At 55.1% G+C, this 16,072-nt stretch overlaps 1 protein-coding gene across 2 annotated transcripts in view; it reads right to left on the bottom strand.

Annotated features, from left to right (window-relative positions):
• Positions 1-405: 405 nt before the first annotated feature.
• CBARP (CACN subunit beta associated regulatory protein) overlaps positions 406-16,072 on the bottom strand; it is a 53,139-nt gene continuing 37,472 nt past the window's right edge. For both annotated transcript variants that reach the window (XM_032970858.2, XM_032970857.2), the window contains 6 exons: positions 14,602-14,812; positions 13,789-13,984; positions 12,848-12,994; positions 10,728-10,917; positions 9,892-10,252; positions 406-9,073 (listed from right to left, as the gene is read on the bottom strand). In XM_032970858.2, the coding sequence (XP_032826749.2) occupies positions 7,783-9,073; positions 9,892-10,252; positions 10,728-10,917; positions 12,848-12,994; positions 13,789-13,984; positions 14,602-14,812 (2,396 nt within the window). In that variant the 3' untranslated portion in view covers positions 406-7,782. The remainder of the gene's footprint in view (positions 9,074-9,891; positions 10,253-10,727; positions 10,918-12,847; positions 12,995-13,788; positions 13,985-14,601; positions 14,813-16,072) is intronic.

Raw genomic sequence — 16,072 nt, 5'->3', positions numbered from 1 at the left:
ATGATTTGAACAGTGTAATATTGATGCAATAATTGAGTCAAGTAATCGTTTAACGTGTCTACATGCGAACAAAAGTGAGAAAAACTGAACACATTCGTCAATAACACTTTGGTCATAAAAGGAAAAATTATAATAGGTGACGTTTCGGACAGTGGCCCTTCTTCATGTAAACAACTGATGCCACGTGATGCCACTATTGGCAGGAAGAGCCAGGAAGTGATTTCATTAGTTTCCTATCGATGTGAATTGTTATTTCCCCCCCCCTCCGAAATGTCATATCTTGGTAAAGAGTTTCGATTTTTCAGATGAATCCCAAACAATTAAAAGCGCTCCCCTAAACTCAGAGTTTGCATTTACCGACCGTTTAGTTTGCGAGGGAAAAAAAAACACGCAGAGCAGACCATGTGAGATTGATAGAAAAAAAGATTTATTTTACAGCTGGGAAAATGTCTACGAGAATATATATAATTTGTGTATATATTCACCAGTGTTTCATATGTGTCTGCGTAATAGAGCCCAACGGTGGATTATAGAAATTATTGGAACTTGCTTGTACATTCAAACATGCCATGACGTTGTATTATTCTTGCTTTGAAAAAGATATTTTAAAAAAATTCGCAACTTGTGCAGCAGCAGCAGCAGCCGTACAGTCAAAAACCAAAGGTGGCCCGACGCGACACTCGGTAAGTCGACAACCGCCACTCGCCCTCCGTCGTCACGACTTTACCCTGCTACGGACGCCCACAAGAAATATCGTCATGCACAAAGAGGTCATGAAACTAAATGTGTACGAGGAGGAGGGGTGGTGAAGTAGCCCAGCGCGTTCGTCTGCCTGTCGCAGAGGTTCACGTTTCGAATCTAGCGGCCGCTGCGATGATCACTGCGGTGCGTACCAACCAATGTTACCACGCGCCATCTGCGTCACTCACAGTGGACATTACAAAGATAACCCTGGCGTCATTCGCTAGAGTAGCCCACTGTGGTGCCGGAGTCAGGGTCCACATTTTGCCCAAGTTCGAAAATTACTCCGCAAAGGACTCAATTTGGATTATACACAGCGGCAATCATCGCCTCCCCCACCACTCCTGGCAAGACTGATGCGCAGGGACAGCTGCCACTGGGGGCGCTCTCTAGGCTAGAGCACAAATCAGCCATCACCGCCCCTCTACTGGCAGAAGACGAATGCCCCAGGTCACTCTTGCAATTTGAGACTCATCCTGGTCTCTTGAGTTCTCATCCGGTTAAACAAAATGAAACGATGGCAGACGCCTTCCTGCTCTGTTCCTCGCAGCACTCTGGCCTCGATGTTTGTTCAGGGACTAAATGCCACTGAGCCACTGGGGCAAATTCAAAGCAGCTGTTGCCGGCGATCGGCATCGGCAACATCGATGGTGTGGTGCGATGAGAGTGGAGAATATGGTTTGTGTAGACCAGGGGTCGGCCACCAAAATAACAAGAAGAGACATTTTTTGTCGAAATGGACAAACCCCCCCCCCCCTCAATATTTCAACAGCCGCAATGCCACGTGAATACGAGGTCCTTAATAAATGACGATCACGAAGCAGTCCCGGAAGAGACGCATGGCGGCTCCTGAGCCGTAGGTTTGCCGACCTCTGTTGTGAACTGCAGAGACATTAGCCAGGACATGTGGTGTGACGGTGTGGAGAGATGGGCTTGGCGGTGTGGTAAGGGGTGACGGGTCGTGATGGGCAAGATGGACCTCTTGAGCCGTTTCACACTTGCCATGGTTGGCTCGAGAGAAAACGGTCCCAAGGCCGGGTTCCACTTCCTATTTTGAGTGGCGGTCCTATTTTGCCAGGTATGGCCCACTGAGCCACGTAGCGGTTTTTCAGAAGCGAAGTGGCTTTGTCATCAGGTGGAAATTTATCGCGAAATACTCTACGCACGTCGATTCTAAACGTGGAGGGGGGAAACGGAGGGCCCGGAGGAAAAAAACCACAACCATGGGGGGAGAGAGACACGTAAACTCCAAATAATACAGCAGCAGCCGTCAATTGTCGGGATCGAGCCCACGACCTCCTGTATACCAGGCGAGGGAGTTAACGTCTCGCCAAAGGCAGCGTCTTGAGGCCGCCGCCTCCTTCCAGTGACGTCCCGAGCAGCTCATTAGCATGCGGCGCGGCTCGGTTTCCCGTGGCGAAGCTGCGCAGAGCCGAGCCGCGCCGCCCTCCACTCGACAATTCCCAAGGAGATGCGCTGCACTCCAGAGCGGTGATAATTCATGTCAAGTATTTTAATTGTGCCGTAATGTGCGTATTTAACGTCGTTGGTTGTTGTTGCTCAAGAATAGACGAGCACTCTTTCATAAAAGTTGCAAAGTTCCTTAATAATGATGAATGCCAATTGCTGCAGAGTGCACAGCGGGTTGTTGCTACTACAGTGGAAACGAGCACAAGTCTATTCAGATGTTGCCGCGTTAACTGAAAGTCATGTTGCGTTACGTGTAAAGTGTTAATATTGCCATAAACCATAAAATAGTTTTTTTGGGGTTAGATCGCATAAATATAAATGTGTCGTTAAACCTGCCACCACCCGACACAGCCAACTAGTAAGGGTTGTCACGTAAACAGAACGTGCCAATTCTTTACTAGTACAGCACACCGGGTGTGTTGGAGAGCCAAGCCACAACATTTACAATCCGAGTAGAATTGCCATAAATGTTGCACAATTGAATTAATTACAATTAATGCAGTTGTGCGATTATGGAATGTAATTGAAGCTGCAGTCAAGCCGCCACCATCATCAGCCACAATCCGTAGCTTTTGCAGCACTTGTATCTGGGCAGTCATACCCCGATTTACGTCTCCCCCCCCCCCCCCCCCGTTTTACGTTGTTTCGCAAATGACGTCGCCACTTTATATTATTCACACCGCTGCTGCTGCCTGATTTGGCGTGGCTTCAAGCCCACACTGGCTTCAAGCCCACACTCACTTCGCCGGCAGCATCGTCCTTTCTCCTTATCCGTCGCCCCTCTCAGCCTTCACCTCCACCCACCACCACCCCTATCCCGTCAATCGCTTCGATACTCGCCGTCGGTACCTTTGGGGAACGCATCCCCAACGTAAACCGGGGTATTACCGCATTTAGTATAAAGAGGCGGCACACGGGGGAGTTACTTAATTATTTAGTACCCGTGCCCATTGGGCGATTGGCGTCACGTGACGGCTGCGGCGTCAGGAGTGATGCGCTGCCACTTTCCCCAGTTTCACATTGCGCGCACGAGAGCTGTTGTGGCGCCACGGGGGCGAGGAGATGTTAACTACTTCGCTTGGTATGCAGCAGCTCGTGGGTTCGATCTTGACCTCTGACCCCTGCTGGATATATGGAATCTGCGTCTCTCATTATCATCACGGTAGCGAGGAGATGTTAACTACTTCGCTTGGTATGCAGCAGCTCGTGGGTTCGATCTTGACCTCTGACCCCTGCTGGATATATGGAATCTGCGTCTCTCATTATCATCACGGTAGCGAGGAGATGTTAACTACTTTGCTTGGTATACAGCAGCTCGTGGGTTCGATCTCGACCTCTGACCCCTGCTGGATATTTGGAATCTGCGTCTCTCATTATCATCACGGTAGCGAGGAGACGTTAACTACTTCGCCTGGTATGCAAGAGCTCATGGGTTCGATCCTGACCCCGACGCCTGCTGGATATTTGGATGTGTTCTGTGCAATCGTGTGTTTGTTCGCCCTCTGTCATATGACGTTTGCGGTTGCGGGTTCAATAAAACTTTTTTTTAAAGGCGAAGTGGAAAACAGAAAACAGCTTCACTCCATTCTGTTGGCAGCCAAGTTGCTCTTGTTGCGTTGCCAGCTACCGTGTCACCCAGTGGATCATGGGGGGGGGGGGGGAGGGGTTGGGGCCTTAACAAATCGAGAGTCTCTCCTGGCACACCAACATAGGCGTGCACCGAAAAATCCACACCTCACACACTCAAAATACGGACCGAGGAGAGGGGTCTCAACGCTTTCTCGTCGCTCGCGACGCGTTTGCGAGTTTTGAACGAAATCGATGATCGCAACGATGCTACGTTAAAATTAGCGCATCACCGCAAGAGTACAATTTGAATAAGTTATAGGAATAAATATATACATATTGTATTGGAATCAAGCCATAGCCCATATACATCATCGACATCTACCAAGTGTAAACATAGACTTCATGCCTTAAAAGTCAGAAACTTGGGTTTGTGCGAGCCCCACGCAAGGGCCCTTCGGCTCCACCCCAAGTCACTGAGGGCCACCATAACCCAGACCTCCTCCTCTGACCGCCGCTCCAGCACAGAACCGCTCCGTCAGACGAGTGGACGTGAGGCTGCAGGTTTCATAAACTCGGCTCAAGGAGACCCCCCCCGCCCCACCCCACCCCCAGTTCTCAAACCTCTTCACATTTCGCTTGAGACCACCGCCTTGAGAGAGAGACACATACTCGGCTTTGTTGAGAAGTGCCAAGGGTTCACTTCAAGTCAATTCTCATGTGGTTCTTAGAGGACTCCCCGTGTACCACTTACAGAGGACTGCGTGAGAGCTCACTGGAGGCTCAAACTCTTTCGCATGGAAGACCTACTGTAAATATTTGAATTGATTTGGGGACTACTTTTGAAAGACCGATTCGTTGCAGAGAATTGGGCTATGGCATCAGCACAGAACGGTCTGCACTTGGTGCACGATGTCACAGGGCCAAAAACACGAACTTGACAAGCACAGATATTTGATAACTCCCCTATGAAAAATTCAAGGATTTAACCGGTCCGGTCTGCGGCAATTTCCCGAGCGAGAATCCTGCGTTACTCCACATGGCGCGTTTCCCCGTGGCTCTCCGGGACTCCAAAGCCTCCCCCCCCCCCATCGCCATCACCGTGTGATCGTGATCGAGCTGCGACGCGTGGCCCACGAAGGGGCTCCTCCGAGGTCAAGACGTCATCATCACGGCCAACGTTGCTGGTGCCAAAGTCTGCGCTGACCGTCTCCCGCCATTTGGCTTTCGGCCCTACCCCTTTGGTCACCGGATTCGTGGAGATAATTCCAATTCCTCTGTCGGTCACCCCCCCCCACCCCCAATCCTTGAGCACTTTGGTAATCTGCATGAGCGCTTTGGAAATCTGTAACAAGATTAGCGAGGGCTGGTCACGGTAATCCTGTATTATTACATTTTCCAAGTGTGCCATCGGATTACTGTGTCTTAGTGTGCACTTGTTGATTACTTCCTACACACTGTTTGCATTTTAGTTCGTAAGAAAATGACTCCGAAAACAAAACGGGGAGATGATTGGTTCGGCAGCTTAAGATTGTTATTGTGACTGGAATCATGTCGGCGTTTACAGATCATGGCCAAAAGCCCACGGTAATCATACGCACAGTGCCAGTTCAAATCAACCATGCAGACATTCATTTGAAAATGCAGCAATTATAAAAGCAATTGGGTACGATAATCAGGTTATTTAAATTTGACAGTGCCAAATATATGGGTTTCGTTGCATTCTCAAATGGCCGGTGCAGATGGATTGCGTGTTTTTTAGACACCCTCTGTACAGGTGGAGCTATCGGCAGATTAAGCATTACAATGTCGTTCCCTCGATTCCGGGAAGCGTAAACGCTTCGCATTTTGCTATTTCATTGAATTCTGATCGGTCTTGTTTGAACATCTTGTTTGTTGAAAAACATTTCTGTCTTTAGATCCATTAGCCTGACTTTAACGTTAAGCGATATAATATGCATACATCTTAAATGATCGATGCATGCATGTGGAGGGTAAAAGTCGATTTTGATTTCTACGAACCGAGTGCCTGAGGACCAGCACTGCAGCACCAGCTGTGACGCCTGCACCAGCTGTGACGCTTGCACCAGCTGGCTGCACGAGCTGTGATCGCTACCCTGCAGCCTCGTCCCGCTCAAGCTGCAATAGCTCTCCCATGTGCTTTCTGCTCGTCGTTCGGCACGATGTCCAACGTTTCGCCGCATGTGCTGGGAGCTTCAGGAACTAAACCGAAGCTGCCAGCACGCGGAGCGAAGCGCCTGGACACCGTGGTGGACAACTCGCGGAACAACCCGAAAACCACGGGCCAGACAGAGCCGTGATCTCCATAACAGTGAAAATTATTCCTTCCATTGAACGCATTCTCATGCATTTTGACCATTGTGGGATTTTCTGCTTTCATCAAAACTTGGATTGTGATTCGCGAAGACTGCGCGTCCATAAGTGCGTTAGAAAGAGCAGTGGTGGCCGGCGCCGTGTCTGGCAAAGCAGACTTATGGGGCAAGTGCTGTTAGCGAGCACCTATGAAGGCCGGCACGGCACACGAGGGGTTGGGGGGGCCACCTTTGTCTCCCCAGCGGCGATGTTTACACACCGCACCAGGTACTCATTTGAGGCCAAGTCGACCCAGGGGAGGCTCAGGACCGATTCAGATAATCGTCACTGGTGTTGGTCGTGAGCAGGAATTCGAACTCGGGTCACCAGGTTTGTAGCCACCGCTCCCCTAAGAACATCCAGCCACAAGTGGTCACGCGAAATCGAGGTTTTGGGAGTGTCTGTGGGGTCCTCCGCTTTTGTAACAGAGTTACCCTTCACGTTAACCGCCACGACACGGGCACCACCCCCCTTTTCATCAGCACGCAACTTTATCTTGGAAGAGAGAAGAGGGTGTTGGTGGAGGTGGGTGGGCCTCAGACGATGGGAGGAGTAGGAGGGGAATGTAAAGCCGGAGTGATGATTGGAATGGCTGTACGTTTGCGGGCGTGCTCGTCGTACACGTTTTGAGAAGCTGAGGGGAGGGAGACCGATCGCAACACCGTGGGATGGAAACTAGACAGGGATTACACAAACGACGGAAAACGAGAGACAAATGCAAAATCGTAGCCGGGTCCCGCGACGTTTGTCCCCCTCCCACCCCCCCCTCTGTAATTGGTCCCAGAGGTGCGGAAGTATTCGAACGGTGAACTTTGAGTAGTGATTGGTGGGGAAAAAAATGGAAAAAAGTAAAACAGCTTCTGTGTAAGATTAGACTTAGTGGCCATTAAAATGCACATTTGTAGGCGGATCAGATTAGTGACCACGTTTGATGTGTAAACTTTGGCACGTTCGGGAAAGAAAGTGAAACGGAATGTAAGTTAAGATGGGCAACTCGTGAATTTGTAAACGAGACGCAGCATCGCCTGAAAATATTATTGGAGCTTGTTTCGGTGTCGTATCGAGCTTTGTGATCTGCCTAGTCCCATCCCTCGCTGGGCCTTCTCTGGAAGTACAGGAACATTTATACGCTCCACAGTGAAACAAAATGCTTTAGAATATTAACCTGCTACTCTTTTATTGGCACAACTCTTTCAATAAATAGCTAAAATAAATTAAAATGTCATAAATATAAACAAAATTCATTACAAATCAATGGCATATGTAATTAAGACACAAACCAACTCAAATGTTACGAAAAACGTGAAGCCGTGAACGGAGAACCAAACGGTGACGCGCGGGGCACCCCCGGATTCGTGTGCCAGCCCCAGGGCCCCGCTGGCTCAATGCCGGTGGAGCCGCGACGGCGTCTCCACCGCTGTGCGGCGGCTGAAGCCAGACGGCGTCAACCTGGCCCCCGGTCTCCCGTCAGAGGGCGCGCAGCCAGCAAAGCAGACCGGCAATCACTTCAGTTATCGAGCGTGTACGTATAATTACGAATATAATGATGATCATAATCATATAGTATGCACCCATCGTTCTGTCCAGTGGGGGGGGGGGGGGGGGAAGGGGCGGTGGGGGGAAGGGGGCAGGTCACACGGGACTGTGATCGGGGGGGGCATCCGTGGCTGTGATGGCCTGCACCAGGCTCTCCTTGGACTGTCTCAGCGCCAGGTAGAGCCGCTCCTCAAGCCGAGGCGCCGCTTTGTCTCCCCCGACACCGCACACCGATATCATCTGCGGCCCGTAGCCGTGGCCCACGCCATCCTTGCCGTCGCCGCCGTCGCCTCCGGGGGGAGGGCTCCCGCAGTCTCCCGCGCTCACGTCGCCCGGCTCCGCGTCAGCGGGCTCCCCGGTGTCGCAGCGGTCGCGGGCAGCGCACCCCCGGCCGGGCTCCTCTACGGGCGAGGAGCGCTTCGCTTCGACGGCCGCCGAAACCGCCGCGGCCGCGGCGGCCGCGGCGGCCACAGCGGCCACAGCGTCGGTGGCCTCCTCGTCGCCGGCGCTGACGATGCGCGGCAGCGTGGCGTAGTAACGGCCGTCCGACGGGTAGTTGACGCTGTTGCCGCGCCGCAGCGGCGCGCGGTGCCGCTCGAAGCTCGCCGAGAAGTTCATGCCGTGCCGCACGCCGGGGTCGCTGTACTGCTTGGAGCGCTGCCACTGCTTGCGCAGGTGTGCACGCGAGCGGTGCTTGGCTTTGCCAAAGGGAGCCTCGTCGTACCGCGGGTCGTGGCGCAGGAACTCACGGAAGAGCGCGTCCGAGCGCTCGTCGATGCTGTAATCGCGGCGCCGCAGAAAGCCGCGCGGGCCGCCCGCCGCCTGCGCCGGTCGCTCCGGGGGGCGGCTCGCGCCGCCAGCGTCTCCTCCTCCTCCTCCCCCCGCCGCCGCCCCGGCCTCCGGCGCCTCCCCGTCCAGGCTCTCAAACACCGTGTCAGTGCGGCCCGAGCTGAAGTGCCAGCGGCGTTCCGAGGCAGTGCGCTGCTGCTGCTGCTTGCGCCCGTTCTCCTCGTGGAGGCAGCGCAGCGGTGCCTCGATGGAGGCGTAGCCGCTGTCCATCTGCAGCAGTTTCCTGGCGCCGGCTTCGCCGTCCGTGCCACAGCTGCGCTCCGACTCGGTGCTCTCCTGCCGCGGCTCCTTCTTGCCGTCGCCGGCGGCGCTCGCGGGGCAGCCGGGGCCCTCGTCCTGGGAGAAGTCCTGGGAGAGGCGGCCGGCGCCGGGCGCGCCGGCCGAGCCCACGCTCTCGCCGTCGCTGCGCACCGAGTCGCGGTCGTTGCTGCTGCTGCGCTCCGACGAGGCGTAGAGCTCGAAGGACGCGCGCAGGCTCCAGAGGTCGCGCGGCGCGGACGTCGCGTCGGAGCCCGCGGCCCCCACGTCACCATCTGATCTACAAGGGAAGCGGACAAGCCCGGCAGCCACCGTTGCCAAGCCGGCCGCTGTGCACGCATTACCGTCGAGCGCGCGTCTGGCGCCTGCGAGCGCGCCACGCGCGTCACGGTCGGTTCGCGCGCATCGGATGCGGCTCGCTCGTGCAAGTGCCGCGGCCACGAGAGGCGGCGGGGGTTCGCAGCGACGTCGAAAAGGAATCGGCCCTTGAATCGAATCACAACGGTCCATCGATCAACGAGGGGGCCCGATCGTCACGTGCCCCGTCGTGATGATGACGATGATGGTGGATATTCGACTGGCTTCCTTCAGCCAGTGAATAGCACTCAACCGTGGCAGGAGCCAGGGACTCATACGGTTGTGGCAAACAAACAAATATTTACATGATCGCAAAAAAACACGCCACACCGATTTATGTTGAAGAAAGAAATCAACACGAAACTGCAGAGTTGCATCATGGGAGACAGCTGGTTTGAAGCGTACATTTACACCTCCGATTAGCACAGTTGGCTACACAAGGTGCGAAAGAAGTTAAACATACATAGATACAAATGCGCTCACGGGGCTGATGGGACACAAATGAGTTTGTATCACTTTTCAGGACTGTTTAAATCTGGGCCATAGTAACACAACACCACGCCTAACATACACAACACATACAACACACAACACACACTTGCTTGCCAGATAAGCGACTGTACACTCAATCTGCTCACACCGCACACTCCAAACTCACACCATCCTCATACCGCACAGACCACGCCACCCTCACTCCCTCACTCACTCACTCACTCCCCAGCCGGCGAGTGATGGCGTTACCTGCTCGCGCGCTCACACTCGGACGCCGCCTCCGGAGCTGGGTGGGGGGGCCCCGGTGAAGAGGACGAGGGGGGGGCGGCGGCCACGACGGCGACGATCGTCACCGCGTTCTCGGCCGCGGCGGCCACGGTCGCAAATTTGGCGTCGGCCGCCCCCCCGGTGCCGCCGCCGGCGACGGCGCCGGCGCCGCCGCCGGCGCCGCCGGCCGCCTCGGCCTGCGGCGCCGGGGGCTGCAGGAAGGCGAGGCGCTCGGCGTGTGCGATGTAGTGGATGACGTCGGTATGGTGCGGGTCGTGCGCCGAGCGCTCCGTGCTCTCGCTCGCCGCACGCTGCCGCTGGAACTGACGCCGCCGCGGGGAACCTGCGGAAGAGGCGCGGCAGCGTCGTTGTCGTCGCTCGGCTTTGGCGCCCAAGCGCCCTACCCCCCACTCACCCACCCCCCCCCCACCCAGCGTATCACTGTGTTTTTTCACCATGAACGTTTAAGATAAAAAAAAACGAATTTCTCTCCTTAGGCGAGGGGCTCTCCGGAGCGCCTTGAGAGGAAGCCCAGCTGCCTCGACACTCGTTTAATGAGCGGAGGGATTGATGGGACAAGCGACGCGCACACTAATTGTTTGGCGTGGCTCCCCCTAGCACACCACTGGAGTTTTCCACCTGCCCAGGTTTTTTCCAGGATAAACCCTCAAAGGGCGACGCGGTCGGACGCTGCTCTCCCCCTCTTCCGGCGTCGACGCGGGACACTCCCCCCCACCCCCTTTCCTTTCTCCCCCGCGTCACGATCGTTCGTGGCACAGAGGGGGTTGGCGACCCCCCCACCCCAACTCCCCACTCACCGCGCGTGTCAAGGCTCGAGGCGCGCCGGCTCTTGTCCAGGCGCCACTTGCGGATGTTGAAGCGGGGGCTGCCGGCCTCCACGCTAGCGTGGCGCCGCAGCCGCGCCAGAAAGTGGTGCACCAAGCCGCCGCACTTGCTCTCCGCACTCTGCTCGGCGTCCGCCGTCTCGTCCGCGCTCAGCGGGGAGGCCTTGGGAGTCGGGGGTGGCGGGGGGATGGGGGGCGGAGATAAAATGTCACGACGGGGGTCACCGACCCCGGCGTTAAGTCCCGCACTCATTTGGGCTGCGACGAGTGCGACGCTCGCTCGTCGCTTCGAATGTTGTCTGGCGATTTGTCTGGTGGCAGCGGTGTTGCCTTACAGCCCCGCACGTCCTCGGGTCATGCCCCCCGCATGTCGTGAAACGTCGGACATCGCGCCAGAGAAGAATAAGTCTGCTGCCAACTTCCGATAATCCGTCCTCAAATTGTTTATCTCAGCAGCGGACCAAATTCTATATTCCCATGTCCGCTTTAACATCACACAAAGATGGTAATCGTTTTATCAACCCTCGCGGAGGGATGACATGCAGAGTCAAATATAAACTCGTAACCGTCTGAAGGTGAGCCCGCCTACTCGCTTTTTCCCCTTCACGCTAACGTGATCGCGACAACGGTTTAATCGACCGTTACCATCCCCTTTGATCGCCGACCGCGAGGCCGTTGGCGCATGGAAAGTCACAACCGTGGGCTCGGCAACGTGCGCAGTGCCGCAGTGCACGTCGGCGCCGCCGTCTGCTCGGCACTCACCGGGAGCAGCCACATGGAGGTCCAAACTCCAGGACCATTGCTCCCACCCCCATCCCCCCCCCCACCGGATCTCTCTTTCTATCCGTCTCCGAGTCGGCATCACGATGATGATCACTCACAGGCAATTACCTCAGTGCTATTTTATCAGCGATGCGTGCTATCAAATTGTGGAAAAATTTGAAATAAAACGTGATTGTGTTACTTTACATGAACCATTGTCGACAGTGAATTTCAAAGGGCTATCGGGGCTCGCGAGAGAAGTTTCCCCCCTCTGGCTGCACCCGGCGCAGCCGAGGCATCGGCACGACCGCACGTTCCCCTGCCTGGCACGGAGCACCGCTCCCGACTCCACCCGGAGACTCGTATGGTCCGAGCGGCATCCGCCAGGGCCCTCGTGGCTTCAGTAAGGACAGCCAGAGCCCTCGTAAGCCGCCTGTAAGGTCGGCAGCAGTAATCGTCATTGTTTTGTTGGGTTCAGATATTTTTTTTGTGGCGCCCACAGTAGCGCCTGTGTTCAGTTTCCTTCATGACGATGGTGATGGCGGTGATGAGTAACGGGCAATTGGTACGCTTTTGGCCCGTGTTTGTGTGTACACGTGTGAAACATTGACCAGTGAAATCGAGTCTGTAACTCGAGAAACCTCGATGCGCGTTACTGCGAGAGGACAGCCGTGCCGCCCGCGGTAGCTGTTGCGTTGTTGCTCAAGGTACAATGACGACCCTGTGGCGTAATGTGCAAGATGGAGCAGCTGAGTTGCCGGAGCCATAGATCAAACCCAAAACTTAATAATTACCTACAATCACTCTGTAGGAGATCTAGCCCTTGCCATGGGAATGTGGAATTTCCACCACTGGTTCGGGATGGTCAGTAGAGATCAGCGCTGCTCCCATGCTGATTTAAGCAGACAGTTTGACTGTAGATTTAAGAAATACAAATTATACTGGTGCATAACCACAGGGCGACTCATTTATAGATACCCAATTAAAACAAAAATAGCATTGGAAAAATTGAGGGAAAATAAATTTTTATTTCAAAGCCACTACGCATCTTCCTCTGTACGGCACCGAGCCATCGCTCTCATGGAACTCAGTCAGCTGTCGAGAAGATCCACGCCCAAGGTCGCCAGCGCAGGCCACGAGGTCCAGGGCGTCCCGGGCTAAACGACGAGGCACCAGGTGTCCCTTGCAGTCGAGACGGTGAACCGCGACACGCTGATACCCGCCTCCAGGCACAGGGCAAGTTCAAGTTTATTTTGTACAACCAGGAAGAGTGACAACTCAAGAGACCAGGATAGAGCCTCGCGTCGCCGAGCGATCCAGAGGGTACTCACGTGCAGCGCGTCGTGGTGGGGGGGCGCTACGGCAGAGGCCGCCCCGGTGTGAGCACCGCCGCCGACACCGCCGCCCTGGCTCGTGGTGGTGGTGGTGGCGTCACCGGGCAGGTAGAACTCGGCCCCGCGGAACGGCAATGGCGAGGGCTGTGCCATGCGGCGACGGAGATGGGAGGGGGTGAGGGGTGAGGGTGTAAGGGATGATGCTCACATCACTGTGTTTTCATTGTGCGAGTGGCCATCCACACCCTGATCTCTCTCTCTTAAATCTTGACTTAAAGCTTTCGTGACTGCAGGAATTAATTTTCTTTTGGTCTATCGGTAAAGCCACGTAGATAGCAAATAAAAATAAAAACAAACACGGACACAATTTCAACCGAGAAGATGGGTACATGGCTCAGCTCTCCGATCTTACATTTACATGCAAATTTAATCTCTAGCCCCGCCCATTTACCCTTGGGCTACACCCATCTCACACCTTTATAACATCCTGCCTCAGCAGCTCTCCCGCTATATTTTGTCACGTGATGACGATTGCTTGTGTTGCGATCGAAACGTCGTGATATTGTATTTCTATTATTTTTTATCTTTATCTGTTATCTTTATTTACGTGGTTTTACCAAAAGACCCAAAGAATAGGTTCAAATTACTAAAAATAAAATTTAAAAAAACTACGACGTTTCGATCGCAACACAAGTGGTCGTCATCAGGCGGAGAGAAAAGGGGGGTAAAGCCTCTAAAATGGGCGTAGCCCAAGTGTCAGAACGGAGTGGGCGGGGCACAAGAGTCTAGGTCAGCAGTGGATAGCGCATGCAATAGGCATGGTGGACTAGTGGTAGTCTAGGCCAGCAGTGGATAGAGCAAGCTATAGAAGTAGTAGTAGTCTCGTGGTCTTCTCTGCCCCCGTGCTCCTCTTCCCACCACCCCCCCCTCCTACTCACCTGCAGGAGGGGGAGGTTGAGGTCACGCTGGGACGGCCGCGGTGTGAGCGGCACGGCGGCCGAGGGCCCCGGCAGCGTGGGGTCGGTGGCGCCGTCCCACTCGGGGATGGTGACTATCTTCATGGAGGGCGGCCGCACGAACGGCGTGAGGCGCGCATTCTTCAGGTGGTGGAAGTCGCCCTCGGTCAGCGTGAACCTGCGTGGAGGCAACGCCGCCAGCAAAAACACAACTCCCGTGAAGCTTATCGTAGACAATCGTCGCAGACATACGGCAATAAACGGCGAACCGCAAGATACGACAGTCGTGGACGTTTCTTGAATTAAACTCTTAGAATCGCATCCAAAAAAATGGCACCATGCCAGGGTATTTATCAAAAAAACTAAAACTTTAAGCTATTCTTTTTTTTTACTAGGTAAGGCCCACTGAGCTATATAGCTGTTATTCAGAAGCAACCTGGCCACACATGATAGCCCAACGAAGTGGCTTATCACGTGGACATTTATAGCAGCCAAACAATCTCAATGCACGTCAATTCTAAATGTGGAGGGAAAAACCGGAGGACCCGGAGAAAAATTCACGTGACCACGGGGACAGAGACATGAAAACTTCAAACATACAGCGTCAGGGTCGGGATCGAACCCATGACCTCCTGTATACGTGTGTAAGCATGTATGTACGTTGAACTTCGTTTGCACTGTACATAACCAATCGTGCTTATCAGGCAAGGCAGTTAACATCTCGCCACCGCGGTGCCTGTACATAACCGGCGCGTCGCGACGCCCCAAGCACGCGCAGCCCCGCGTGGCCCCCACCGTCGGCCTTTCTCCTGCGCCTTCTTGTCGCTGTCGAAGAGCGCCGCCTCGTTGAAGGAGACGCGACGCGTGGGGGCGCCCGACGACAGGAAGCGCTCCGCTTCTGGGTCGGCCCCCCCGCTCCATGCGGAGCCGCCCCCCTCGCCACACCGGCCCCCCTCCCCTTCGTCGCCATCGTCGTCGTCCACACCAGTTATCTTGATCGCGATCTCTGCGAGGGAGGGCAACGAAGCGAGTCAACCACGGGTGTAACGGAGCGAGTGAACCACGCGGTAACGGAGAGAGTCAATCACGGGGTAACGGAGAGAGTCAATCACGGGGTAACGGTGCCTGAACAGACAGTTGGGGCAAGTGCTGTTAGCGAGCAGCACCTATGGCGGGTGGGTGGTCAGCACCACACCCGGCCGCCTTTGTCTCCAGAGTTGGCAATTTTTACACACCGCACCAGGTACTCATTTGAGGCTGAGTCGACCTAGGGGAGGCCCAGGACCGGTTCGGATAATCGTCACTGGCGTTTGTGGCCATGAGCGGGAATCGGACTTGGGTCGCTAGGTTCGTAGCACGTACGCACACACACGTACGCACACGCGTACGCACACACACGTACGCACACACGTACGCGTACGCGTGTGCGCGTACGCGTGTCTCTGTTCTCGACTGTCCCCGAGAGGCGCGTCCCGCTGCGTTGCTCGGCCTGTTGAGACGTTGCGCCCAGCCGCGACCTCCGCACCACCGAGTTGCTGCTCGAACTTTAGTCGGTTTGAAAAAGTGCGAACATGACGAGCGGCCTTATAAGAACGATGATTAGGAAAATAATTAATTAATGCTGTAAACCCGGATGGTATGGGATTACAAAAGTTCTTCTTTGTCGAGGCAGCGAGAGCTGCAGCGTGCGGAGACTCGGTGGCGGAATCTCTCGTGGAGCCCGGCTCAGCCGAGGCACAGGGGGGAGGGGGCGCCGGGCTTTCCCCCCTCCTCCCCTCCCCCCGTGGCTCCACCCCCTCCGCCCCGGCCGCCTAAGCCGCCTCTTGTGAATAATTTGATAACATAATATAAATAATAATTCGAGTTTTGATTACCGAAGCTGGCGCGGGAGCGCGTGCGTTTGGACTTGTACAATCGGGGGGGGGGGGGGGGGGGGTCGATTAGGCTCCAAGCGGACGGCAGATTGCGCCAGGCAGCCCAGGGGCAGTACTAGGCACCTACTGGGCAACGATTGTGCACCTCGCCAATCACGAAACCCTCCGACGGGCTCACAGAGGTCACAAAATCCGAGCGGATTGCCACGTCGGGAGGCGGCCGCACCACATGCTGGCGTGCCGAGCTGGCGCAGCGCCAGTTAGAGTCGCGCACTGCCAGCGCGCCGGTTAAACCGTGCTCTGGGAGCGTAGCGGTGTCGGTCGCGACGGACTGCGCGGAGAAACCCATACGCTGCTTTTGGGTTTTCGATCGAACTCACCCCGGCCCAGGA

The sequence above is a fragment of the Petromyzon marinus genome, chromosome 44 (assembly GCF_048934315.1).
Source record: "Petromyzon marinus isolate PM22_M1 ecotype Great Lakes invasive population chromosome 44, UKy_Petmar_22M1.pri1.0, whole genome shotgun sequence".
Lineage (NCBI taxonomy): Eukaryota > Metazoa > Chordata > Hyperoartia > Petromyzontiformes > Petromyzontidae > Petromyzon > Petromyzon marinus.
The sequence above is the reverse complement of the archived record's forward strand: the minus strand, read 5'-3'. Positions and strand labels throughout refer to the sequence as shown.